The sequence below is a fragment of the Triturus cristatus genome, chromosome 4_1 (assembly GCF_964204655.1).
Source record: "Triturus cristatus chromosome 4_1, aTriCri1.1, whole genome shotgun sequence".
In the NCBI taxonomy this organism is placed as follows: domain Eukaryota; kingdom Metazoa; phylum Chordata; class Amphibia; order Caudata; family Salamandridae; genus Triturus; species Triturus cristatus.
In genome coordinates, this window is record NC_140585.1 from 681,395,917 (window position 1) to 681,422,121 (window position 26,205).

General features: G+C 41.3%; 1 protein-coding gene across 1 annotated transcript in view; it reads right to left on the minus strand.

Moving 5' to 3' along the window:
- Positions 1 to 7,606: 7,606 nt before the first annotated feature.
- The window catches only part of MET (MET proto-oncogene, receptor tyrosine kinase), a 347,052-nt gene continuing 328,453 nt past the window's right edge, over positions 7,607 to 26,205 (minus strand). The window contains exons 18-21 of the mRNA XM_085653147.1: positions 25,878 to 25,987; positions 15,932 to 16,097; positions 8,442 to 8,578; positions 7,607 to 8,318 (exon numbers count right to left, since the gene is read on the minus strand). Of these exons, the coding sequence (XP_085509273.1) occupies positions 8,108 to 8,318; positions 8,442 to 8,578; positions 15,932 to 16,097; positions 25,878 to 25,987 (624 nt within the window). The 3' untranslated portion in view covers positions 7,607 to 8,107. The remainder of the gene's footprint in view (positions 8,319 to 8,441; positions 8,579 to 15,931; positions 16,098 to 25,877; positions 25,988 to 26,205) is intronic.

Below are 26,205 nucleotides of genomic sequence, written 5' to 3' on the forward strand. Positions count from 1 at the left end.
AATGAGACTACTTCTGAGCCTGGGAGGAGTCCAAGCAAGGAGGAAGATGTAGAGACCCTAGTGATGTTAGTGGTATTCAAAAGCAAATGACAACACTGCGGTTAAGGCAACCATTAGAAGACCAAGTTGACTAACTCTTCAACAACGGAGCGTCAAGCAATGGTCACAATGTCCTGCCAGGCCAAGGTTCTTATCTGTAAGAAGACAATGAAGGAGTTGCACCATCAACATACAAAAACACTGTCCTCTCAGGCTGGCACATTTTCACAGAAAATGCTAAATTGAATATCCATGGAAGTTAAGAAATGCTATGCAGATGGTTAAAATATAAATTAAAAAAACATGACAGCAGAAAACATTTACACATTTCTAACAGAAAACAAGCGGACATTTGTCTGAGGTTTGGAAGTCCTCCACTCTTTATTTAAAAGTAGAAACACAGCAGGTGCTGTACCACAGAAAGCATTTGTAGACAAAGGGAGTTAACACAAAGTAGTACATCGTTCCAAGAAACAGATTTTCTAAGCACAGTAACGATTCAAAGGAAAAGGACCCACAAAATGCACAAACAACCTTTTCATAATATATATTTGGAGTATTTCCACCACAATCTCTTGCAGTCTTGTTGCTGGATTTTGTGTGGATGCTCACTCCAGCTTGATCCAGTGTTTGTCTCTATGTCCTTTACCAATTAACAAACATTCCAGGAATGTGTATTGCTTTTAGCATATGAAACACTGGCAACCAATACAGTGTACGGACTCATCCAGTTCTATGCTTCCGCTCCCATGCTAGGGATCCCCGTCTTTGACTGGAAGTCACCCAGGGGGAGGGCGGAGACTCTGACAGTGGTGGGCTCCCAGGAACAAAGCAGGAGCAGGGAAGGACCTCCTGCTATCAGTGCATTTCACTTTCTGTATTTACACAGCAGTTAATTTCAATCACAATTAAGTTGTATAATTTTCATACTATTCACAGTGCATTCATTTGCAGTGTAACAAAACACTGTACATGTCATTAAAATAAAGTTTTTGTATAAAAATATAATATTTTACGTATTTACAAAATCATATGCCTAGTGTCACACACTACCGAACGATACTTCAAGAGGTACACAATTTCACAGGAACAAAGCGTGCAAACATATATGGAAGCAGTCTCCCCTCTGTGGCTTCTAAAACTCCTGCTTGTATGTCATAATTGTCATGTTTTGGAGACGCGTATATGAACATTGGATCAGAGCCTTGCCACTGTTGTCAGGAGACCTTGGAAGGTGCTGCTGGAAAGGCTTCAGCTGCTCATGAAAAGCTGACTGAAAGGCAGACCATGTTTATAGAGATGCACCTTCAAAATGATTTTCCAAATGAGAACAGTTTTTTATTGTGTGCACCTCAAACCATTATAGTTAATCATTGTTATGAGAAATCTGTCTCACAAAAGGAGGATGACTAATTAAACCTGCTGTATATAATCTTCAGGAGATTTCTCAAAAGTACAGCACTTATGGAACCTAGACACATTTTCCCTAAAAGGAACAGTCAAGCACCTGGGTTGGGTCTGTTGTCTGTACTTTGAAAATCACACGCCTGTTCCATTGTTTGCTGTTTATAAATCAAACACCTGGATGCAAAGTCTGTATTTTGTCAACATATTGCTAGTGACATAATTTCAGAAAAGAGCCCAGACTCATGTGTACATTCTCCACATTTAAACAGTAATTGTTTTTGTACATAGTGTGTGCATTTCAAGTGTGTTTCAAGAAGGAAGTGGTCAACTCATGTTGGTGACTGTGGTCACTAGATGTCCATCATGATATAATTAAGGCTGACAACATACAAATGGTGCCTATATTATGAGGGGCCTCATGAAAGGACCACTATTTCACAGTGATGCATGTTGAACTTGAACCAGGGGGTTTCTTCCTATGCAGCATGCATTGCTAGCCAGAATCAGAACCAGCAGGCCTCTCAAAAAGCACACATGGGCCAGTAGTTGGCTCAAAAGTGGGTGAAACTGCTCAATACACAGGACATGATGGACAAGATGGGACTAGAGAAAAGGGTTTCCCTACAGCTTTGCATTAGGTCATTTTGGACCAAGTCGAATAATGTGAATTTTTTTCAGACAAAACTATATCCATGAAACCCTAACCTGATAAAAGTCATGTTGCAAGGTCACTTTCCATAAAAAATGTCCAGGCATTTGGTAGCAAATTGCGAGGTGGGAGCATAAAATGGCTACCAAAACAGCCCAACAACAAGGCTTATCAAGGGAGGAAAGAGAACATGGGGCCAATGATTGTGATAAAGTAAATAAGAGTCAAAAAAGGTGGCATTAGGTAGTAAGAAGTTAAATGGCGGGGCAGCAAAAGTAATTAGAAGTTATAGAATAATGCCTAACTGTCTGCCATAGTGCAGGAATTTTGGAAGGGAGAAAAGTGGATTAGTGTAGTAAAGGTTTTGGAATGCTAGGTAGATTCTGAGGTTTATTCTAGAAAAGGGAAAAAGGAAAGGATTAGACCTGGTGGAGAAGGAGAAGGAGAAGGAGGCACCATAGAGAAAGCAAGGAGATGTAGAAAAACAGAGGCTTAAACTGGAGTTATAAAGAGATGAGATGGTAAGGGTCTTTCTGTAACAGCCAATTATAAAAAAATCAACGGAAATGACCAATTGTCAGTCTAAATGCATCAACCAGGACAGTACCATGCCATTTAAAAAACACAAATATGTGGTTTAATCAGCTACTTTTAACTTGAAAGGCATTCATCAGGTATGTTTTTCAGTGCGGCCCAATGTAAAATTTAATTTGCGCAGAGGAATGGTGGGTTTGGAACTTAAGCACTTGCCAGTGAACCTAAATTCAAGGTGGTAAAAACTAGCTCATTCACAAGGATATAAAAATGGCAGACAAGATGATAGACCCATGGACTATAGCGAGAGCTGTGAGAAAATACCCAGGTGATGACGATAAAATATGAGAGCAACTGGGGAGGACACTGAATGTAAGATAGAAAATACAAAATAATAGAGGTCTTAAAAAGAGAACATAGAAGAATGGTGTGTGATGGAGAACAGATGACCGGAGCACCAGGGCAAGAGATGGGTTAAGATGTGTTAAAAACAGAGGCATGCCTATTGTACATATCTTGTATTGTATTGTATTGTAATTGCATTTATATAGCGCTTACTACCCCTGACGAGGCGACAAAGTGCTTTTTTTCGGCGAACTCGGGAACCCATAAAAAATTAGTGGTGAGTTAGTATAGTGAAATATGAAGGTAATATGAGTGGTGGATATGTTAGTCAGTTTTTTGGATTGAGAAGGATAGTGGAGGGATAGAAGAGGATGCCAGTCAACTATCTAACACTCACCGTTTTGAATGTAACCAGATACCACAAAGGAGAAATAAATTGTTAGTAACAACATCAACAAGTATCAGTGGCAACCACCTGCGCCATTGCCCTTCAAGATCTGAGAAGCACCTCTGTGCTGCAAGTGGGAATGGACTTTGCATCAGTGGGCACTGTAAATGTTGAGACACATGATGCAAAAAAAGAAAAGTCCAATGCCGCTATTTTAGCTTTTTGCCTTTCGAGCATGATTTCCTTCACCCGCTAGACAGTCATGTTCTTCGCATATGTAATGGCAGCATAGAACTTTAAGTTTATCATGGTCTAAGTTTACCTTTCTGAATCGGCCCCAAGTGTTTATAGCTTCTCATATATGCATGCCTTTGTTTGTTTTCAAGGAATGAAATCATTGATGTATGACTTTGTGACTCCTCAGCACTCACTGCCTGTGTCCCCTTGATGGGTAGGTAGTAACTATCGTCTCTATATGATGTGCGCTAAAGGAGTTGTTCAGAGTCCACTGGTGCTAACATTGTGGCATTATACAAATATTTTTGAAACTCAAAGATTCATAGACAAAAGAGAGTGCAGAATAATATATATTTAGTTTCATGTACGTGGCCGCTTATCAGGGAATAAACACAGCATGTCCGGCATCAGTCAGGAATTTTAAGGTTAGTTCTATTTCTACACTGCAAGGGTATTGAGGAGCAGGCCAACATTTTACTAAGCATGTACCGCTGTAAAATGTTATTTTGATTATGAAGTCGGATGCAGCTCAATCAGATGTTTGTGCCCTGCTTGAAGTATTTTATCTTGCAGTAGTCATGACATTTTACATTTATATACACGGAGAAGACATAGAAGATGAATTGTGAGAGTGAAGAAGAGAAGGAGAGATAAAGTGTGTGCCACTATATATCTGTGAGGCTTACTACAGAGGAAAGTTGCTCCCCGGTTACAGAGTTCTTGGAGGAGACGTGCCTTAACCTTTTATACCCCTTGGCAATCACTGCAGGTCTCTTATCAAGAAACTGAAGCTGCTTAAGTCAGCTATGGTGAGCAGGTGCGTGGCTGCATTTTAAGCCCCCCTACAGGGTCAAAAGTCCCACAAGGAATTGCAGATGCATTTACAGAAGCTCTCTCTATAGGGAACAGAAGCAGAAAGAATGTGCACGAAGATTTAGAATAAAAGACACTGATATAGGGTGTATGCGATGGAACTTGGTGTACCAGGACAACAATGTCATGACATGAACTGGCTCTATTGGGAGCAAACCTAAGGGCAATGCTATTTTTTCTACCTTTTGTTCTTATCTAATGCATCAAAACTGTGTGGAACAAGTTTACTTATAAATACAGATTCACACATTTATTATTACAGTGCAAAGGCCTAATTCGCTGGCATTACTAGTGTGCAGTGTAAACAATTTTCGAGAACACTGTTTACTGCTTCACAAATTCCACTGAAGAATCACTTGAAAACATCAGAGTCCCTAGTCAAAGGCCTGGTTATCATGATTTCCGCCTACCATACAGGAGATGTAGCAAAGAGAGCGGCAAGCCAGGGCTTTAAGTGGGCCGGGTCCTGCCCATGCTGAGCACCAGCAGTTCATAAAAGCAGGTGTTCAGACGGGTCTCTATCGGGCTCTCCATTTTTGCCCCCACCCTCAGGGTGGGGAAAAAATCTTAACTCTGCAGCAGTGCCACCCTTCACTGCCTTCGATGCAACTCGATGTTGGTCTTTCACAGTCTCATCATTTCAGAATTAAAGTATTTTCAATATTCTATACAACAAAGCCATAGTTGTTTCTTATTTATGTTATACAACTGACAACCATTGATAAAGCCAATAGTCCTGGATTGTTGTAGGGATAATGTTACATTTTTGTATCATATATCTGGAAGCAATGACAGAAACAGCAAAATACTCGTCGGATAGTACACTATGCTAAACACAGAGTTTTAGCTTCTGTGTTTTATGCCACACCCTAAATTACATCAGGTACCCCTCACTGAGAGACCCCCCAGATATTTGATCCCACTTAAAGCCCAGGGGCATGCCACATGAAATTGAAGGGGTATAGCTATCATTAGGGCATCACGTCCTCTGGTAGTGGGGCCTAGGGATGTCAAGGGCCATTTGCAATGTTATTAAGACTAAATTGAACTACCGATCAAGGCAGCATATGGGCCAATTAATGTACTTGGCGCTTTGGCTACGCTATGAGGGAAACTCTTACACTTCAGGTAAGAGGTGAAGAACCCACTTATTTTCTCTAAAAATGAAGTGAACTGCTTGAGCCACTATTGGAAGAGGTGGTGTTTGAGACCTAGAAGCAGCATAATACAGGAAAGTTAATTGATAAACAAAGGTTGAATTAGCAAAGGAAACATAATCACACAAGGTGTGATAAAAGGAAGGGTCAGTAATGTTTTCCTACAGATGAGAACTTTGTCTAATCTAGGTGTGTCTACTGGCACTACTTTACACATTTAACAATTCAGTAGAAACAAATATTTCAAGATAAAGCAAAATATCCTGTTTATTTTTGGAAGGATGTTACAGTTCCTCTTACTAAGCTCTGCTTCTTCCATTTGAAAAACGTTATCCTTCCGCTGTTCATCAGAACATTAAGGGGCCGATTACGATGTCAGGCGGAATGCCTCCTCCCGACAGTCGGAATTTCCTCGACCTCATCGGAACCCTTACGACCGACTCAGTCGATTTACATTCTGACCGACCGAATACGATGGTCGCGGTCGGAATGTAAACTGGGCGGTCATTCCAAAATGGTTCCAACTGACTCTCGGAGTATCCGTGTCAATTAGCACCACATAGTATGCCCCAATGGACATGGTTTTCGTCCTCGGGATTACAATGTTGCTTTCCAACAGCTTTTCCGTGCTGACCATTCTGACACAACAAGCCTGTCAGAAAGTGACTTTGGGGGCCCCTAGCAGGGCCCCTTCATAGTGCAGCCTCCAGTTGGGGCCAAGGGGGCACCCAAGGGATCACCCTGTAAAACCCTGCAACGTGTGGCAGGCACAATGGGGTGCCTGGGACAGGATGCAGGGTTTTCCTCAAACACCCCATTTCCCCATAGGAGCCTGTGTTACGGCCAGTTGTGGGGTGGAATACGAGCTCCTATAGGGAACAATGGGACTCTGACCGAACACAGTGTTCTGTTGCATCGTAATACGTCGGTCGGAACCACCAACCACAAGTCGGTCGGTCCCGATTCCGAGATGGTGTCCGGCAGAGGCTTTCTCCCTGACATCGTAATGAGCCCCTTAGCTGGCATCTAATTGAACCCATCTCACCCAATGAACACACGGCCACTAATTAAGAGATCTGCCTCTGTGGTTACAGTGAGGGTCACTAGTGCCAAGCAGGTAGCTCATTCTAAGGCAAGTGCGTGTAAAGGCTATGGCACACTGCACAAAGGAGATGCTGGGAAATGCTGACAACAGCCGCCAATTAAAGTACAGGCTCTGAGCAAATGTGAAGACGCATAACATTGGAGGTGGTGGGAGGTCATATGCAACAGGGCAACAACATCACAAACTAAAATTCCTGTGAGTAATTACCTCACAAAACTACTGAGATATTTCATTTTAATGCAGATTTGTAAGAGCGTTTATAATTTGCAAGTAGGTGTTGTATATGAAAGAGGAAGTCGCAGTTAACAACTGCACTTCTGTACCCTTGCTTCACGTTGCACGTTTAAATTTTCAAGAACTGCTGACATGAAGTGAGGTCAGTTCTAGTCTCTGATGCACTGGAAGTTATGCAAGCCAAAGTATAAGCAAGCAGTACATGGCCGAACCGGAAGTGGTCGCTGCTACAATATCAATAAACACCCAAAATATAATTAGAGTTTAACATTTTTGGAAATGCCTCCTGGAGGATACTTACTGCTTGTATTAATTCTTCAGTACATTTTGACCAACAATGGTGTGAGAACGCTTTCATTGTCCCGGGCTAAGCTACTTCGTTTTATAAAAGTGAGCAGAGAGAGTACTGGTTGTTGTCAATACATTTCAGGAAGGTATTTGAAGGAGTCCCGCCCATTAATGTTAGAGGTCTTTGTGTAGGACGGCACGACAGTGACCTTCTTACATATATCTTCCACATGAACATGAGTGTCCTGTGTTCTGTTTTCTTATTTTTCGCACCCTTTACCCTCAAAGACACAGTGGCGCATCCTTCAACACACTAATGTCTCACTTGAAAAACGATGCATTATTTGTTTGCTGTTTGAATTCAACCAAGTATTAATAAATATTCAGTCATCCCCAGCCACATTCAGTGGGCCTCGTGCCAATATCAAAAAGAATTTGCTTTGAACAGATAGTGCTGCTTGATATGGAAAGTGACCGGGGTCCTAGTACTTGGTACCTGTTATTGGAGGTACAAAGATGTCTTCGCTGCTGTTCATGCTCTGATGTACCCAGAGACAACCCTGGTTCCAATTGCCTGGTTGAGCTCTGGCTTCCAGCCAGAGGCTTGTCAATGAAGAGGCCTTGCTCTGTTTGGCTTCCTCGTGTTGGGTGTACCGTCAACTCTTGAAACGTCCCATGGCTTCCAACGACATTGTAGTCCATCCTTCGCCTAGTACAATTGAGGCAGGACGTGTCTGCCAGTGTGTCCACACACAATGACAGCTGGCAGTGAAAATGTGGTTGACACAACATTGACTTTGTTTGCACTGCTAACAGAGTGTTCCACAACAGCCATGGAGATGGGTAACTGGTCACGTGTCTCTGTCCTTGTCGATGTCGTCTTGGGATGACAGGAGTGAGGGGTACGGAGCCACGCACTTGATGTTGACGTAGGTTGAGTGCACGTGGACATAATGCTCCCCGATAAATGTGGAAAAGATGCCGGATATTCTTGAAACCAGTTCAGAAAATGTTGGGCGCATTTCAGACCTGGGATGCCAACATTTTAGCATGACATCGAACCTGTATTTGTAACAGAAAAGCACAAGAAAGATCTGCTTAGTTTTGCACACACAGTATTTTAAATGCAATGCTTAGTAGGAGGCAACCCATGCAAACATTACAACTTACAAAAGGTTTACTTACAGTGGGTCAGGGCAGTACTCAGGCTGCAGCAGCCTTCTTCCTTGCAAGAGGTAGATGGTTATATCAAATGAATTGACGTCAGAGTACGGAGGAGCGCCTCTGGTCATGAGCTCCCAAAGCAGAACACCAAAGGACCACTAAAGAAAAGGGAACAGAAAGCATTCGTTTTTGTGACACATGAAGTGAAATATCACAAGGTGATTTGGTTCAACACTCTTTAATTACTGCACTAAGATATTATTCCTGAGTATGTTGGAATAGAGGAGGGTTATTACAGAACCAGGTAAATACCGGATGTGGTAAATACCTATTGTTCAGAGTTGTGGGCCTGGATATAAAGCATTACATGTAGATTTTGCATTTGTCGAACAATGTGTGCTTGTCTTACATTTTGTCTGGGCCATTTGCCTCTGATAAACTTTGCTAAGTATTGTCCAGCAAAATCCGTCAGCGAAAAACAGTGGTTGCATCTTTACTTCGTTGCATCAGTGCAGTCAGATGTTATACTAATGGAGGCAGATAAGGCTGTAGCCAGGGTGCAAGCTATAGAGTATCACCAAAGTAAAATAGGGGCACAGTGTAGAAAGCTAGAGATTCTGATGAGGAACTACACTGGGGAAGGTATACCTGTGAGGCCGTGACCTCCATGGATGGACGCCATTGAGTAGCAAAAAAGCCAGACTATCAACCACTGGTAGATAATGAGGCAAGAGATCTACCTGCAGACATTTTAGCTAACCATCTCGGTAGGGTATTGAAGACTAAATACATCAAGTTCAGTAGACTTCATGCCAAATAGACAAACACATCTAAATTCAAGTTGATTATATGGATCTCTGGAATGCCTCAAACAAAAGGTACCTGAAATTAATATTGTCTCTCAACTGACAGCAAAGTCAATTTATAATGTGGGCTTGCCCTACATATTTACGAAATTGGTTATTGGACTAACATTTTGTTCCTGAATTCAGCCACTTTATTTGGAACAGATAGCCAAGGTGACAGTGAATGGAGCCTCGTTGGGCACCTCTTTATGGGCAAGGGCACAATCAAGGTTGCCCACTGTCTCTTCTACTCTACCTAGTAGACCTTGAACTGCTCACCAGCTAGATCAACGAGAGGCCCAAATTAGAAGTTTTAGAAAGTTCAATATATGGGATGAAAGGATATTGCTGTATGCGCATGATATCCTTCTGTATATTTCTGGTCCTATACTCTCTATGTGGACAAACGTTTATTTTAAAGCTATTTGGTAGACTTGAGAATGAAAATAACCTGGTTAAGAGAGTCCGCTTCAGAATGAATTCCCTTAGCCATATTTTCAATTACGCTGCAAGGCTGAAAGAAAGGAAAGGGTTTCCAATACTTAGGTATCTTTGTGACACAAGGTAGGGAACAATTGTTGGAGCTCAGCTAGCTGAAGGCACTGACAAAAATTCAAGGAGGATGTTCAACACTGGAGATGGCTTCCACTCTATTTTGCACCATGAGGCACTCTATAAAAGGCTGGTTATCCTCACAATTCTGTACATACCCTACAATACAACTTACTGGGCTCCAGAACAATTCCACAAGAGAATGAATGTGGTATTTTGCACACTTAAGAGATGGTGGCCTTCCAGAATTTCACATTATGGATGCTTTCTCTTGAAACTATTTGGAAAGGTACAGGGTGACCAATATGCAAGGGGCACAGACAGGCTTTGACATCATCTGTTTAGCTGCAAACATTAAACCGTTGTGAAATTAGGTAAAAATGTCTCTTGGCTCTGGTAAAAGATATCTTATAGAAGATGATGCTAACATTATGGTACCAGTATATGGAATGAATAGAACCCCGCCTGAAATATACAAAACCTTTTTTTGTGATATTAAACCAGTGGAGGCATGAAGGGCCATCGTCTAAGTATGGGGAAGTGCAGAAGCTTCTAGGTTAAAACAAAGTGGTCAAATGTGGCTTGTCTATGCAGCAATAAAGTCCTCCTTATACAAACGGCAGAGCATATTTAAAAACGTTTGAGAAAATGTGGGAATCCTGGATGAACTTCCATGGTTTGATAGGGTAGAAAGTGTACATTTTAGGGATAAGGGAGGCAGGAATAACAAACAGAAAGATTCAAACAGTGGGAAAGAAAATGAGGTAAAAGTGATACAATTGAAATAGATTAAAAAAAAAGAATGTATACTACCTTTTATTGCACATCTCTACCTAATTATTTTCTTGTTTAGAAAAAACAGTTTTAAAATAAAATAAAACCAAAGAAGAAATCATTTTTGTTTATATGTTGTAGATATTTGCCATTGATTAAGTTAAAAAAAAAGATGGGCCACATTTATCAAAAGTTTGCGCCGGTGCAATGTCACCATAAGTGACGCAATTTGATGAAAAGCATTTGTCAGAACCCCTTTCAGAGGGCCACAGGGAGAGTAGGCATTACCGGTCTCAACCATGGTGGTTGAGGCCTTTCACTCCCAGGCCCTGTCCTCCTACGGGCTCGGAGCAACTGGGCCAAGTGCCCCTTCAGCACTTAACTGTCAGTGGTAGCTTTGGTTGAGCAATCCGAGACTTCTCGTGCGGGAGATATGGGTAGGGTGACACAGGTTCACAATTCAACGTACAACCAGCAGCTCCAATAAAATGTTTGGCCAGTCCAATAAATGCTATGAAAAAAGGAGTATTTATCTACTAACACAAGGCACAATACAAAGTACCACAAATAATATACATAGTCTTCATAAGGAAGGCATGCTCACTTTACCCGGGTCAGCTAATAAGCCCCTCTTTCTGTTCTAAGGATCATGGCTTTTCCCTATGTATGTGAGGTAACATCCAAGCTAGGCCCCGTTAGAGAGTTCAAGTTCAACTATAACTATCTGAAAGACCAAGTGTCCCCACCCGTAACCCGTCAGTCGGAGCAAGTTTCCAGCGCGGTGGCCCGGCAGTGATCAGAAGTCAGGACGTTTAGGTCAAGGTGGAATGCACTGACTGCACTGCCCCGGTAATGCGGTAAGCTTCTCTCTAAGTCCGGTGGTAGGTTTTGGGTGCTCCTGGACTCAGATTGCTGAATCTTTGTCCTTCAGGCTACAACAGGGGATCATGTACTATGCACACGGACAGACGGCTCGATCGGTGCGAAATCACACACGAGCAGTGAGGCAGTCCTAATGAACCAGAATCTCACACTTAGCTCCCTGCATCCACTATGCAGGATCCTCACTGGACCTCGTTCCTTCCAGGCCATCTCCTTATCCTCACAGGGCCCTCGGGTCAGGCAGAAGCAGGTACTCCAGACTCCAAGTGAGTGCGCTTGATTCTCCAGGGTGATGTCCCCACACCCAGCATGGGAGACTATGTCCCCTTGGTCCCAAGACTTGGCAGAACTCCTGCTGAGCTTCACCATGCCAATGTACCACTTCAGTTTGACAATTTGTAATTCTCAAGCTCCCCTTTTTATAATCCATTTTCAGACACAAATGAGATTTAGTGTTTCTGTCTTCGAAGTTCATGTTGCGGGGATTGCCCACTTTGAAGTGCCCATTTCTTTGTTATGCTCTTCATCCAGAGTGCTCCAAATCAGGATCCCCTAACACATGTCATGGGAGCAACTAGAAGATCACACCTTTATGCCAGTCTCAGTGAAAGTGTATCAAGGGGTTACAAATTCCCCAGCCCTGCTCCTTATGGTTCCCTTATCAGCCCATCTCGTTCCTGAGATGTGTCTAGGACCTTTTGACCAGTGACCTCTTTCAGAATCAAAGATCTCTTTTGAAGACTACTGGACAGCCTGGTTCTTCCTTCCTCCAGTATGTGTACCATTCACAGGCCTTCATGCATTCTTAGTGCTACGGGCAAAAACGTGTGTAGCCCTTCATGTACTGTACCACTTCCTTGGGCACACGTACACATCAGCACGATGCACTTACACAGGCACCGACTGCCTCCATGTACTGTAGCTCAATGTACATACCACACTGGCTCACGAATACACCAATGCAGTGCGCGCTCCAGCAGACACACTCTGTCTCACTATACTGTAGCACACGCGGACATGTACATCCCAGTGCAATATATTCCAATATGCATGTGCTGTCCCCATGTGCTGTAGCACACTCTGGCTCGTGTAATCCTAGTGCGTCGCACTCAAACATGCATAGGATGTCTCCATGTACTGTAGCAAACACTGGCGCACTTACATACCAGAGCGGTGCACTCCAACATGCATGCACTCTCAACACGTACTGTAGCACACACTGGCTCATGTACAGATCAGCACGTTGCACTCAAACAAGCAGCGCTGTCTTCGCACATCCATGCCGATGTATGCCATGGTTGAGCTGAACACACAGCTGTGGAACTTCCTATATGTGAGCTTGTGTGTCCTACTCTATTGACACAGGTAAGAATGCCTGGCCTTATTACTTGATTATTTACCATATAAATGGTATGTTGCCAACACATCCCTCTTGATACTTAGCTCCTGGCAAGGGTGGTAGCCCTCCACTGCTATGAGTGTAGTGCATGGTGTGATCCTCCAGATCTAACCAGACAGCACCCTGTGACACAGGCTTAGATTATGATGCAATGTATCAGCCTTGTTCGCCCATAACCAAAAGTTTGCATGCAAGGACCCAGTTATGACCGCAGCTTGTGCACTCAGGGTGGATGTATTACGTTACAACGCATACTTTTACAACGCATGCACTTACAACGCAATTTTTACAACGCAACATCCACTACAATGCATTCCATTACATCGCATGACACTACAACGCATTTTTAAAAACTACCTTTACAACGCATTCCATTACATCGCATACTACCTTTACAACGCATACCATTACAACGCATAATGTTAAATTGCATTTAAGGTAAGTATTGGATAGTATAGGGGTAAAAATTACTATTCTTACTCCAGGGGGTGCAACAGTACGGTAAGTGTTGGATAGTATAGGGGTAAAAATTACTATTCTAACTCCAGGGGGTGCAACAGTAGGGTAAGTGTTGGATAGTATAGGGGTAAAAATTACTATTCTAACTCCAGGGGGTGCAACAGTAGGGTAAGTGTTGGATAGTATAGGGGTAAAAATTACTATTCTAACTCCAGGGGGTGCAACAGTAGGGTAAGTGTTGGATAGTATAGGGGTAAAAATTACTATTCTAACTCCAGGGGGTGCAACAGTAGGGTAAGTGTTGGATATTGTAGGGGTTAAAAATTACTATTCTACCTCCAATGGTATGCGTTGTAATGGTATGCGTTGTAATGGTATGCGTTGTAATGCCTGCGTTGTAGTGACATGCGATGTAGTGTCTGCGTTGTAATGGTATGCGTTGTAATGGTATGCGTTGTAGTGTCATGCGTTGTAAAGGATGTTGCGTTGTAATGCCTGTGTTGTAAGTGTAGTGCGATGTAATAGTTGCGTTGTAAAGGTTATTTCCCCTCAGGGTAGATGGTCATGTCTACCACCATAAAAGAGACTTTTCCATCCCAATATTCGAGTTGATTCTTACATTCGCAAAGTAGTGCTATGTGCTACTTTGCGCTATGTTGTATCAAGGAAGGCGGCCCTTGGGTGATACATGAGTATTCCTATGCTATCACGTACATGCTGCAAATCCCTATCTACTAACATTTGTAGACAGGGCTTTGCGCTAAAAAATAACCTTCTTGAGGCAGGAGCCAAGTAGGAGTTTTTTTTTTCCTTCAAACCTTTCCCACTTTGCCTGTGTGCTGGGCACGTACAAAGTGAGAACCTTTTAACGTATGTAAAAGCATACAGTTTTATTTTGGGAGGATCCCCTACACACATATCTTTGCACATTAATGCACTATGATGCAAAAGAGTGTGCATGGCACAAAAGCTGCTAAATTGTACATTAATGCTTGGAAAGAGCAGCAGTACCATATCTTAGTAAACATGGCGCTGTCTTGCAAGCTCCACCTCACACAACACATCACAGCAAGCATTGCATGACATATTAGAACATTTCCCCAGATGTGTCTTAACAACGCTCCTTGCTCTAGAATCTTCTCCATTTGACCATCACACACAAGCATAAACAGGTAGTATCCGAACAGGTTTTGGATGTATTAAGAATATTTTTTCTGACATGTCAGAAAGGTTGCTCCAAGTTAGCACGATAAACGTTTTACTCCCAGAAGCATAAAACAGAAGTTATCGATGCTTGGGATTGTGGACATCACAAAGATAAGGATGCCAGCAAGCATTAGGAAAGTATAGCCCTTTTACATTTGTTTTGAATATTTAACTTCATATGCCCTAATAAAGGCACAGGGAAGTTAATGAAGTGCATGAAATGAGTGAGACAGAGGTGGAGACCTCGTGTAGTCTATGGTGTTAGGTCAGGCAGAGGAAGTACCTTTACTCTATGTTGGAACAGTTGTCCGTAGACGAAGGACCAAATCCACACATCAATGTGATATTGTGCTACATTTTCATATATATGTTGCGATTGTTCATTTATCTAAACTGTATGACTATATTTCTGATTTAGGGAACTTCGAATACTATTTTCCATAAAAGAGAATGGAGTCAAGGTGGCACCCATGTTTCCAGGCTGCAAGGGATGGAGCACATTGCTATAGGCAGCTTCGCAGTTATCTTTTTGGTAAACTGGTCCCTAAAGGAAAATCCCAGCTGCACACAAAGCATCAAAGCTAGCCTGTACTAAAAGGATGTGCAATAAATCAAAATAAAACACAACTGACCTTTCACAAGTGCTTAAGATCAACCTAGTGCTGATGTTTGAATCATTGCACACGCGTGTCTCGTCTCACCTGTGGAAATATGCGTATTATTAAAATGCGTAACCCTAACTGGATTACCCATTGACAGGTAGTGAAAGGTGTTGTTGCTCTCCACAGGTAATCATGCCATCAACCTCAGAAAAGTGGAAGGATGAGAAGTGTTGCCAGAATCAATATCTATGTCATGCAGATTTCTCCTGCTAGCTTACTGACAATACTTCTTTCCAGATGACTGTTTTTTGGCAGGTGTATTGCAAATTGACACGTGTTTTTAGCTTTAGTTGCTTGGTTTGAGCCTAAGCAACATTACTACTGTAATTTGTGCATGTGCAACCTCACAACAATTCCCAAAACGTATTTCCGCCTTTTTCTGAGAAGCCGCCCTCACGCTACTGGGTGATGGCCTTACAAAATTTGGTTGAAATTGAGGAACTTTGAGTGCATTATTCCAAGACCGGAAACGGAAGCCAGAAGGTTAGGTACTGGCTAAGCCCCATGTGACCTGATTAAAACTGTGTATAGAGAGACTGAACATCAGTAAGCCAGCCAAGCTGTTACTGAAGGCTGTCCTGAGAAAATGGACGGCAAAAATAAATCTGCTACTGGACAAGCACAATACAACCATCTGGCAATACCAGAAGCACTTTTACATAAGGGGACAATTCCAACAGAGTAAGTAGTAATGATGAACGGGTATGACATTTAGCAGAGAAGTAGCATTACCACGTCTGATTTTGTTGTGAACTTCTGAGTCTGCAGGCTCTCCAGCGCCATCCATTTGACTGGCAGCTTGGCTCCTGTTTTATTGTGCACACTGTAGTACTCTTTATCATAAACATCTCGGGCGAGGCCAAAATCGGCAACCTTGACAGTAAACGTTTCATCAAGCCTGAAAAACAAAACACAGAATGGCAGTGCACAGCAATGAATATATCACTTGTAATCCAACGAGTGGAAATATGCATTCCTAATCTGGAAAACCTGAGCAAAATCCAAACTTCATTTCTAATTTTAACTGCAGCTAAGAAAACAATTTAATTTTTGCTCATGTCACACGACTGCCTGTTTGTGCTTCTCAATAGCAAATATATGCAACCGTTGGGTTAAAATAATCATATCGATATTGGGTTAATGCATTAATGCTTAAAAAAGTACACAGAATGGCCACAATACCTTTTACACAGTGTCGGTTAACAAAAAGCCATTGTTTTAAAAGGTTAAAAAGCAGTCTCTGCTTGTCATGTTATGTATCTGCGTTGTCATGGAATGTAGGTGTCAACAACCTTAGCAATGCTTACTATGAGAAAATGGCCTATTTTCCCTTTTATACAGCATCATTGCTTCCATATTAATTCCCTAAATTCTGGCGGAAATATTTCTATCACTGATTCCTATTTGTGTATCTGTATGACTGTATTTCTTTGTAAACATCGCAGCCATTTTGTATTTTGAATTCCTCTGCTGTCAATATTACCCGGGAGAGTATTCTGTGATAATCACACACTGACTTGTATGTCACAACGCTTGAATCAAGCATTTACATTTTGGGTTTAAGTATTAATTCTTACAAAAGTTCAAAGAATGCCCACATTACCTTTTGCATACTGCCGGTGAAGGAAAATCATTGTTAGGAAAGGCTAAAAAGCAATATTTACTTGTGGTAATATTTAGCTACGTTGTTGTATAGTATTGGTGGCCTTGACCTGAGAAGTCTATTAAACATACAGGACCTTATTTATGAAAAGTGTTGCATAGCTGGGGGGTGAAACAGCGATGCAAAACTTTTCAGTGCGCCATCCTTGCGACACCAAGGATGCTCCCTATTTACTGGACGGGGCTCCATGTCGCAAGGATTTACATATACGTCGGGAATCCTGACGTATCTGTCTGCGCAAAAATGGCGCATTGCTGGAGTGTGTCTGGAAACAGACACAACTCCAGCAATGTTTCATTTTTCATTGGGCAAGCCCCATGTGAAAAGGCCTTCATCGCCCCTTATGCCTGCTTCAAGCAGGCATAAGGATTTGATGCAGTGACACCGTAGAAGTGACGCAGTGAAATCTCATAGATTTCATAGCGCCACTTCTACAAGGCTGTTCTGCTTCGGAATGCTCACCTTGCATACATTATACCTGTCACAGGTATAATGTAGCGCAGGGGTTTACAAAGTGTGGAATCTGCATAGATGCGTCACTTTGTAAATATGGCACAGTGTGGTGCATTTTTTACGCCGTCGTAGCATCACCAAAAGTGGCGCAATGGCAGAGTATGGGCCTCATTAATGTGGCCCACAAAACGTAATTCTCTAGAGTCGCTCAACAATATTGACAAAACATACTTGAGAAATCAGTGTACAGACGTACCCAAGTGTGGCAGTTCAGAGTTCATTCACATAGGAATTTACATAATGTTCTTTAAGCACATTATTTGTCATAAATATTTCTTGCCCCTCCGCGCTATCTTTAGAATTAGCTGAGGGCCATATTTTTTAGGTGTTGGTGACCTGTCTGATACTCTGTGTTGGAGAGTGAGCCATATTTGTGAGAGTGCAAATGGTTTACAGCCTTCATATATATTGTCAAATATACTCGGTGAGTTTATGTTTTAGGCTTAATAAAAAGTTACAAACTACTTTAATTAAATGAACCTTATTTTCCCTTATGTTTACAGATACCCCTGCTACCCATTGTTGATTAGCATTGTACAACCTTTATTTTGGTCCTGAAGAAGGTGGGGAAAAGTATGTTTGTTCCACCGAAACGTACGTCGACCAATGATCCTTGGGAATCCGCCCACTGAAAGAGTTTTGCAGAGAAAGATACAGATGTTTTTTCCTCTCATATTAAAGAAACGACACAGTGATTGTTAGACACTGTTGGAGCTAGAAATAATTTTCATATATCTGTAATGAAAGTAGTCATTGATGCTATTTACTGATGGTTCCTCTTTTTTGTGCTAGAAAAGTTGCACTTTTATTTAATTATTTGTATGCTAGGATGAATGAATGGTATGATTTGGAGAGTGTATGCTGTTTTTAATGTATGAGTATGCTGGGGTATGATTTATTTAAAGAACAATGCACATTTCTGATTTCATGTGTATTTATATTTGTTACACTTTGGTGAATTAGTTTCATTATACAATTTTGTGATTTGTTAACTTTATTACTTTTATAAATGAATTTACATGTCTTGAAAATGATATTTTAAAAATAGAAAATAAATTTAAAAAACTATGTTTCTTAATAAAAATAGTTTTCTTCCATGGAGTTATGTGTAGAAAAATGATGCTGCTTTATAGTGGGGCCAAATAAATTATAGGCGACTTACCAAAGAGATATAGGTCTGATAGAGGTTTTGTATAGCTTTTGTTTGCCTTACTCCCCCCCTCCTCTAGGACCTGAAATTAAATTAGGGGGCACTTTTTAAAATTAATTTTGCTTCATCGCCCCTTATGCCTGCTTCAAGCAGGCATAAGGATTTGATGCAGTGACACCGTAGAAGTGACGCAGTGAAATCTCATAGATTTCATAGCGCCACTTCTACAAGGCTGTTCTGCTTCGGAATGCTCACCTTGCATACATTATACCTGTCACAGGTATAATGTAGCGCAGGGGTTTACAAAGTGTGGAATCTGCATAGATGCGTCACTTTGTAAAAATGGCGAAGCGTGGTGCATTTTTTACGCCGTCGTAGCATCACCAAAAGTGGCGCAATGGCAGAGTAAGGGTCTCATTAATGTGGCCCACAAAACGTAATTCTCTAGAGTCGCTCAACAATATTGACAAAATATACTTGAGAAATCAGAGTACAGACGTACCCAAGTGTGGCAGTTCAGAGTTCATTCACATAGGAATTTGCATAATGTTCTTTAAGCACATTATTTGTCATAAATATTTCTTGCCCCTCCGCGCTATCTTTAGAATTAGCTGAGGGCAATATTTTTTAGGAGTTGGTGACCTGTCTGATACTCTGTGTTGGAGAGTGAGCCATATTTGTGAGGGTGCAAATGGTTTACAGCCTTCATATATATTGTCAAATATACTCGGTGAGTTTATGTTTTAGGCATAATAAAAAGTTACAAACTACTTTAATTAAATGAACCTTATTTTCCCTTATGTTTACAGATACCCCTGCTCCCCATTGTTGATTAGCATTGTACAACCTTTATTTTGGTCCTGAAGAAGGTGGTGAAAAGTATGTTTGTTCCACCGAAACGTACGTCGACCAATGATCCTTGGGAATCCGCCCACTGAAAGTGTTTTGCAGAGAAAGATACAGATGTTTTTTCCTCTCATATTAAAGAAACGACACAGTGATTGTTAGACACTGTTGGAGCTAGAAATAATTTTCATATATCTGTAATGAAAGTAGTCATTGATGCTATTTACTGATGGTTCCTCTTTTTTGTGCTAGAAAAGTTGCACTTTTATTTAATTCTTTGTATGCTAGGATGAATGAATGGTATGATTTGGAGAGTGTATGCTGTTTTTAATGTATGAGTATGCTGGGGTATGATTTATTTAAAGAACAATGCACATTTCTGATTTCATGTGTATTTATATTTGTTACACTTTGGTGAATTAGTTTCATTATACAATTTTGTGATTTGTTAACTTTATTACTTTTATAAATGAATTTACATGTCTTGAAAATGATATTTTAAAAATAGAAAATAAATTTAAAAAACTATGTTTCTTAATAAAAAATAGTTTTCTTCCATGGAGTTATGTGTAGAAAAATGATGCTGCTTTATAGTGGGGCCAAATAAATTATAGGTGACTTACCAAAGAAATATAGGTCTGATAGAGGTTTTGTATAGCTTTTGTTTGCCTTACTCCCCCCCTCCTCTAGGACCTGAAATTAAATTAGAGGGCACTTTTTTAAATTAATTTTGCTTCATCGCCCCTTCTGCCTGCTTCAAGCAGGCATAAGGATTTGATGCAGTGACACCGTAGAAGTGACGCAGTGAAATCTCATAGATTTCATAGCGCCACTTCTACAAGGCTGTTCTGCTTCGGAATGCTCACCTTGCATACATTATACCTGTCACAGGTATAATGTAGCGCAGGGGTTTACAAAGTGTGGAATCTGCATAGATGCGTCACTTTGTAAAAATGGCGAAGTGTGGTGCATTTTTTACGCCGTCGTAGCATCACCAAAAGTGGCGCAATGGCAGAGTAAGGGTCTCATTAATGTGGCCCACAAAACGTAATTCTCTAGAGTCGCTCAACAATATTGACAAAATATACTTGAGAAATCAGAGTACAGACGTACCCAAGTGTGGCAGTTCAGAGTTCATTCACATAGGAATTTGCATAATGTTCTTTAAGCACATTATTTGTCATAAATATTTCTTGCCCCTCCGCGCTATCTTTAGAATTAGCTGAGGGCCATATTTTTTAGGAGTTGGTGACCTGTCTGATACTCTGTGTTGGAGAGTGAGCCATATTTGTGAGGGTGCAAATGGTTTACAGCCTTCATATGTATTGTCAAATATACTCGGTGAGTTTATGTTTTAGGCTTAATAAAAAGTGACATGCACCAAGCTTTTATCTAGGTTAGCACCAAGTTAAGAAACAGGAATGTCCCCATCTGGGGCGCATTAGAACAGATAGAAACAGGTGAAATTCATGCCTCTAGATGAAGTGGTCACGTAAAAGGTGAAAGGGAGGAATGCATGGAAATAGTTGAAAGCACTGGCAATTGCTCTGGGTAGCCTTCCAGCCCTCCGTTTCTCACCCAACATGCAACTCTAGACAGAGGCCTGCATTATGCAAATCAGTACTGACCCTGCTCTTCATGGGAACAGTCCAGCTATGGCCTCCTCCTGAAGGGAAAACAAGCAACCCTAGACTAGTATCAGCCTTTTTAGGCCTCATCAGCAAGGCATAGCTTGGATCCTATGACACTTTGAGCAGGAGACCCAGGCTGCGGCATACCCTTTGCCACATAGGAGGTTACATCCATAATATAAAAGCTGATGGGAGGAATATTTGCAAATAGTCTAAATCATTGTATCTGGGTCAAATTCCAACCGATTGTTTTTCACCTACTGTTCCGCTCCAGACAGAGGTCTGCTTTATGCAAATCAGTGCTGACAACTGCTCTTCATGGGAACAGTCCATCAGTCTCAGCCATTCTGCATCAGCCCTTGACATGTCCTGGGTGGGCTCAACGCAATCTTGAAATGGCCAGTCATATAGCAGGCACTTTGAAAGTGTGTCTTACACCATCCCCACTGATACATTTTACATTTCCTTTCCTTGATCGTGTTAACCTGAGTTCAGTAAAAATTGTGCCTCTGGGATTCTAAAATTCAGCTAATTATTGGAAAGTCAGTACTCTGGGTTAATGACATTACCCAGCACTCTATCCAGCACAATGCTCTTTGAACTGCATTTTAAAAGGATTAGGGTCATCAGCATCAAACCTAGTGTCACAGAAAGAAATACATCTGGGAATTCAACACATTAAATAAGCAAGCAACTATTGTCAGAGACCAGGCTCTGAAGTGCATCTATCAAATAGTTTTCCTAGCAAGGATTCCAGCTTCCTGCCAGGAATTTCTTAAGACCTATCTGTCAAACAGAGTGATGTCACTTAACGATGGGAGCACTAACAGTTCAAACATACATTCGCAGAATATAAAAATACCTGTGATTCTCTAGAGTGATACAAAAATCCCTATTATTGTGCTATGAGCTATTGAGCGTACACCAAGGACGGTCAACATATTCCTTCCGCATTTCTAAAATTATAGGACTGTAAAATGCCTGTGTTCTACTTGCAACTATCTATTTTCTTTCACTCTGGGCTCCTTCTCATTTTGTTATCAGTGGCAGACGGCTCTTGTTTATTGTGCTGTTATGTATGGCTTCTATAAGAAGCCTCTAGCATTAACATCAGACTCTATATCTGGAAATTCACTGCTATGACGTAGCAACAGTTTATAACAAAACTCATTACCCATTACTACTAGGTCATGAAGGCCTTCCAGGCCAGGCTGGCATGGCTCTCTGGGAGACTGCCAGCACAGCATGGCGTGTCTGCCTTGACAGAAAGCACAGCTGGAGGAGGGTAACAAAGGCAGGGAAGGTGGTGGGATTAGTTAAGGATGGAAGATAAGATATTTTTTTACATTTGGTATAGAGAGGATAGGCTACGCTCTGTATGGCTATCCCATTACGCCTCTGTCCCTGTGTCACAGTTAAAGGCAGGGGCATATGACTTTGGTTGGCCATATGTAACATAAAATTATAGATGGGTAAAAAGCGAATTATGGGGAGTGTTTCACCTTGGGGTTCTGAGGAGCATCATAGAAAACTCAAGCATCACTTCTGTTGTCTATTTGATGTCACTGAGACCCCTTCGGTGAAAAACATCCTCGTAATTCACTGTTATCCATCTATAACACTATCTATTAGTGCCCAATCACTTTTTTGTGCAATGAGAACATTTCAAATTGAACACACAATCAAATACTGACATTTCTAAATAACAGTCACAACCGCTTGAAAAGTCACTGAATCCATTATATGCCTCCAAAAAGACAAGCACTTTTCACCAACCATGAAGGTAAAACTATAAGGTTTGAATCACCCAAACAATATGGCAATGACTGTTCCATTGAGTTTCCAATCAGTACTCAACTAAAGCAATGTACAGGGCTTTGTATGCACCCAACACCACTCTAAGTGGGATAATAATCCAACAGAATGCCCCCATGCACCTGAGGAGCAGAACCTGCTTGACAACCACTAACACTCAACCAAGGAACATGTTACGCAAAATTACAGATAAAAGCAAAGGCAAATCTCTCCAATTCAAAGCTTACAAACTTAACAAATCCCATGGAAAACAGAAAAGATATCCATGAATAACAGCATGGAGGTTTATACCAGGATTAGATGGCTGAGGAACAGGAGAAGGAGGCAGTCTAAAGGACCACAACAGGAGGAGCGGGATCACAAGCATCAATAGGACTATGAGACAAGCAACAGAAACCATGACAAACAAGAGCAACAGCATGTCCAGAAGTAACAAACCAAAAGACTTAATACCAGGAACTAGCCACTGGGACCAAGACCACAAGTGGCATGACAATGAGGACAGCATCACCAGGACAAAGTAGATAGAGAGGACCAGGCTCAGGAGGGCTTGCAGCATAGCGAGGAGGGACTGTGCAAAGAAGATCAGAACTTGGAGAACCTGGGCCATGAGAACTAAGACTAGGAATATCAGGACCCGAAATACCGGGGCAAGGAGCAGATAGACTAGGAGCTGGAGGATTAGGTTACAATAACCAGGAAGAAGAGGACAAGAATCAGAAGGACCAAGATCAGAAAGACCAGCAGTGCCTTGACGACAAGGACCACGGGAGCCAGATAGATCAGGGGCTGGAGAAGCAGAAGCCGGATGACCAGGGCTAGGAGGACACGGAGGATGCAACCATGAAAACCAGGACCAAAATGGCCACCAAGGCCAGGATAAGGAACAGGAAGACAAAGAACTCCCAATCTTGTTAAGTCTGCCATGATGGCACTACTTTATCACAGAGTTTGTAGGTGCCGATGATGAAGCATGCCACGATACGTAGTGGGTGAGGTGTCTATTCCAAAATCTTTGGATTTCCCATGGAACTGGCCCATAATCTAGTTTGGCTGAGACAAAACAGCTGTGGGAATCAGACTTTGGGGGCCCGTAGCAGGCCTCCGCCACCCATAGGCCTCCAGATGGGGCCCGTGGGGGTACCCATGGGATCCCCCCTTCCCAACCATGCACAGTGTGCAGGCATCATGGGGTGCTCGCCACAGGGTGTAAGGTTTTCCCCACCTACCCATTTTTTCAATGGGAGCCTTTGTTCTCATTCGGGACACCGGCTCCCTTTTAAGTCAATGGGAGTCCGACTGAACCGAGTCCGTAAGCATCATGACACATCGTAATCGGTCGGTAGGACTCCCTGAATACGTATAGTTCGGAAAGCATTCCTAACCCGATTTGGTAGGAATGCTTTCCTGATGACATCGTAATCGGCCCCTAAATGTAAAGCCCATTACATCTATTGTTGTCCATAGCGATCGAATTGAACAAGAAAATGTTAGAAACTGTTTTACTATTGTTAATAGTTATTTACCAGAGAATTATGATATTTAAGGAGAACTGTAAAGATCAAAAAACAGACGTGTATAAAAGCAATTGCTCAATATTCATGCAGAAATGTTCTCTATATCCTTCGTGACGTCACACGTATTTATTGGCTAAGTTGGATTTGTCATGCAAACTTGGCAAAGGCTGTTCCGGGCAAAACGCTTTGTTTTGCACATATAAACACGTGTGGTGTGCCGCTTTTCTTCCGTCTGTGACAGGATTTGTTTCGATATTGAGGGGCCTCTGCTGCCACCGCTGGCACTGGCACATAAAGGCATGGGTACGGCGTTTTGGGCAGTCTCCGAAAACTATATATATATATAAATATATATATAGTACATGTATATATAAATATTTAAATACATGTTACAACGTGTGTAAATAATTATCAAATAATTATTTTAATAATTCTAAATTTAATTAGAAACATAATTTTAAGTAAAATGTTAACTACATTGTAAAGACTTGTTAAAATTATTTACATCAATTTTGCACATACAGTTTAACAACATTTAATATATATTAGATAAAAATAAAACTGCTACTACTGGAGGGAATTTAGTTTTCGTAATTATATTTTAAGAAATATGTATGAGTATGAGTACATTATGTGTGAATGAAAGAAATATATGTTAATGAATTGACATTTAATTTAATGAGTTATGTGTTGAAACATTCTGCTCTATCTATTCTAGGTTTGAAATTGATATTTTACATTATTTTATATTCTAATAAGTTTTCGTAATTTTTTAAAGAGTAATACATTTTAATAATTTTCTCTATATCTTCCCACAGGGAGATCTCCACCACGGTGTTGGAGATCTCCACCTACATGTGAAAAGGTATTTGTGGTAAGTCGGGGAGAAGAGTTGGCCTAACGGCTAGGGCGCTCAACTTCGGACCTGGGGAACTGGGTTCGAGTCTTGGTAATGACGCTGAACATCCTGTGATTCTGGGCAAATCACTTAATCTCCCCGTGCCTAAGAAAAAAATGAATGTGTGTCCTCATGTAACGTAACTAGTGCCAAGTAAAGCGCTCTGATACCCGATTGGATTCAGGTCAAGTTCGTGCTATATAAAACTCTGCAAAAAACAAAACCCACTTGTGAAGACTGTTGTAGGACGCTCCACCAGGGGGTGCAACATGTAAGTCCACACTTTGCAGTAAATCTACACTCGAAAATGCTGAATAGCAAACAAGTGTAGACTAACACCTAGGTAAAGTAGTAAATTTACATGTGGGTAAATCAACGGGCTCAAAGTTACTCTTGTAAATAGGACTCAACGTTTCTAAATAGACAGTAGATTGGTGGTGATCCCAAGAAAACTGGCATTTACTTCCCTTTGAACAATGAGGAGATAGAGTAGGCGATGAGGTACACAAAATAGTAATCCCTATCATCTCTAGCTGACACCTTATTTTTGAGTTTATGTAATCATCTTATTTTCCATTTACAGGGTAATGTCAGGGATAGAGAAAATTAGATGAATGCAGGATGTGCACACATTATCATACTTACATGCAATTTCTTGCAGCTAAATCTCTGTGAACAAACTTTTTGCTGGCAAGATATTCCATGCCTTTTGCAACTTGAAGTCCAAAACCTATGAGATCTTTCACAGTTGGATTCTGTAATACAAAGGGACATTTACAATGATTGCAATTACGGCAGTACTTTGATTGCCAATAATCAATCCCAACACATTTGTACAAAACTAAGAATGTCAGGTTGTGTTCAGATTGAACTTAAAATGCTGCTATCTCAGTTGGACAGTGTGTGTCAACATTTTATGTTCCCCTGGTTACCACTGACTTGTTTACACATAAAACAACAAATCTGCTCAAAC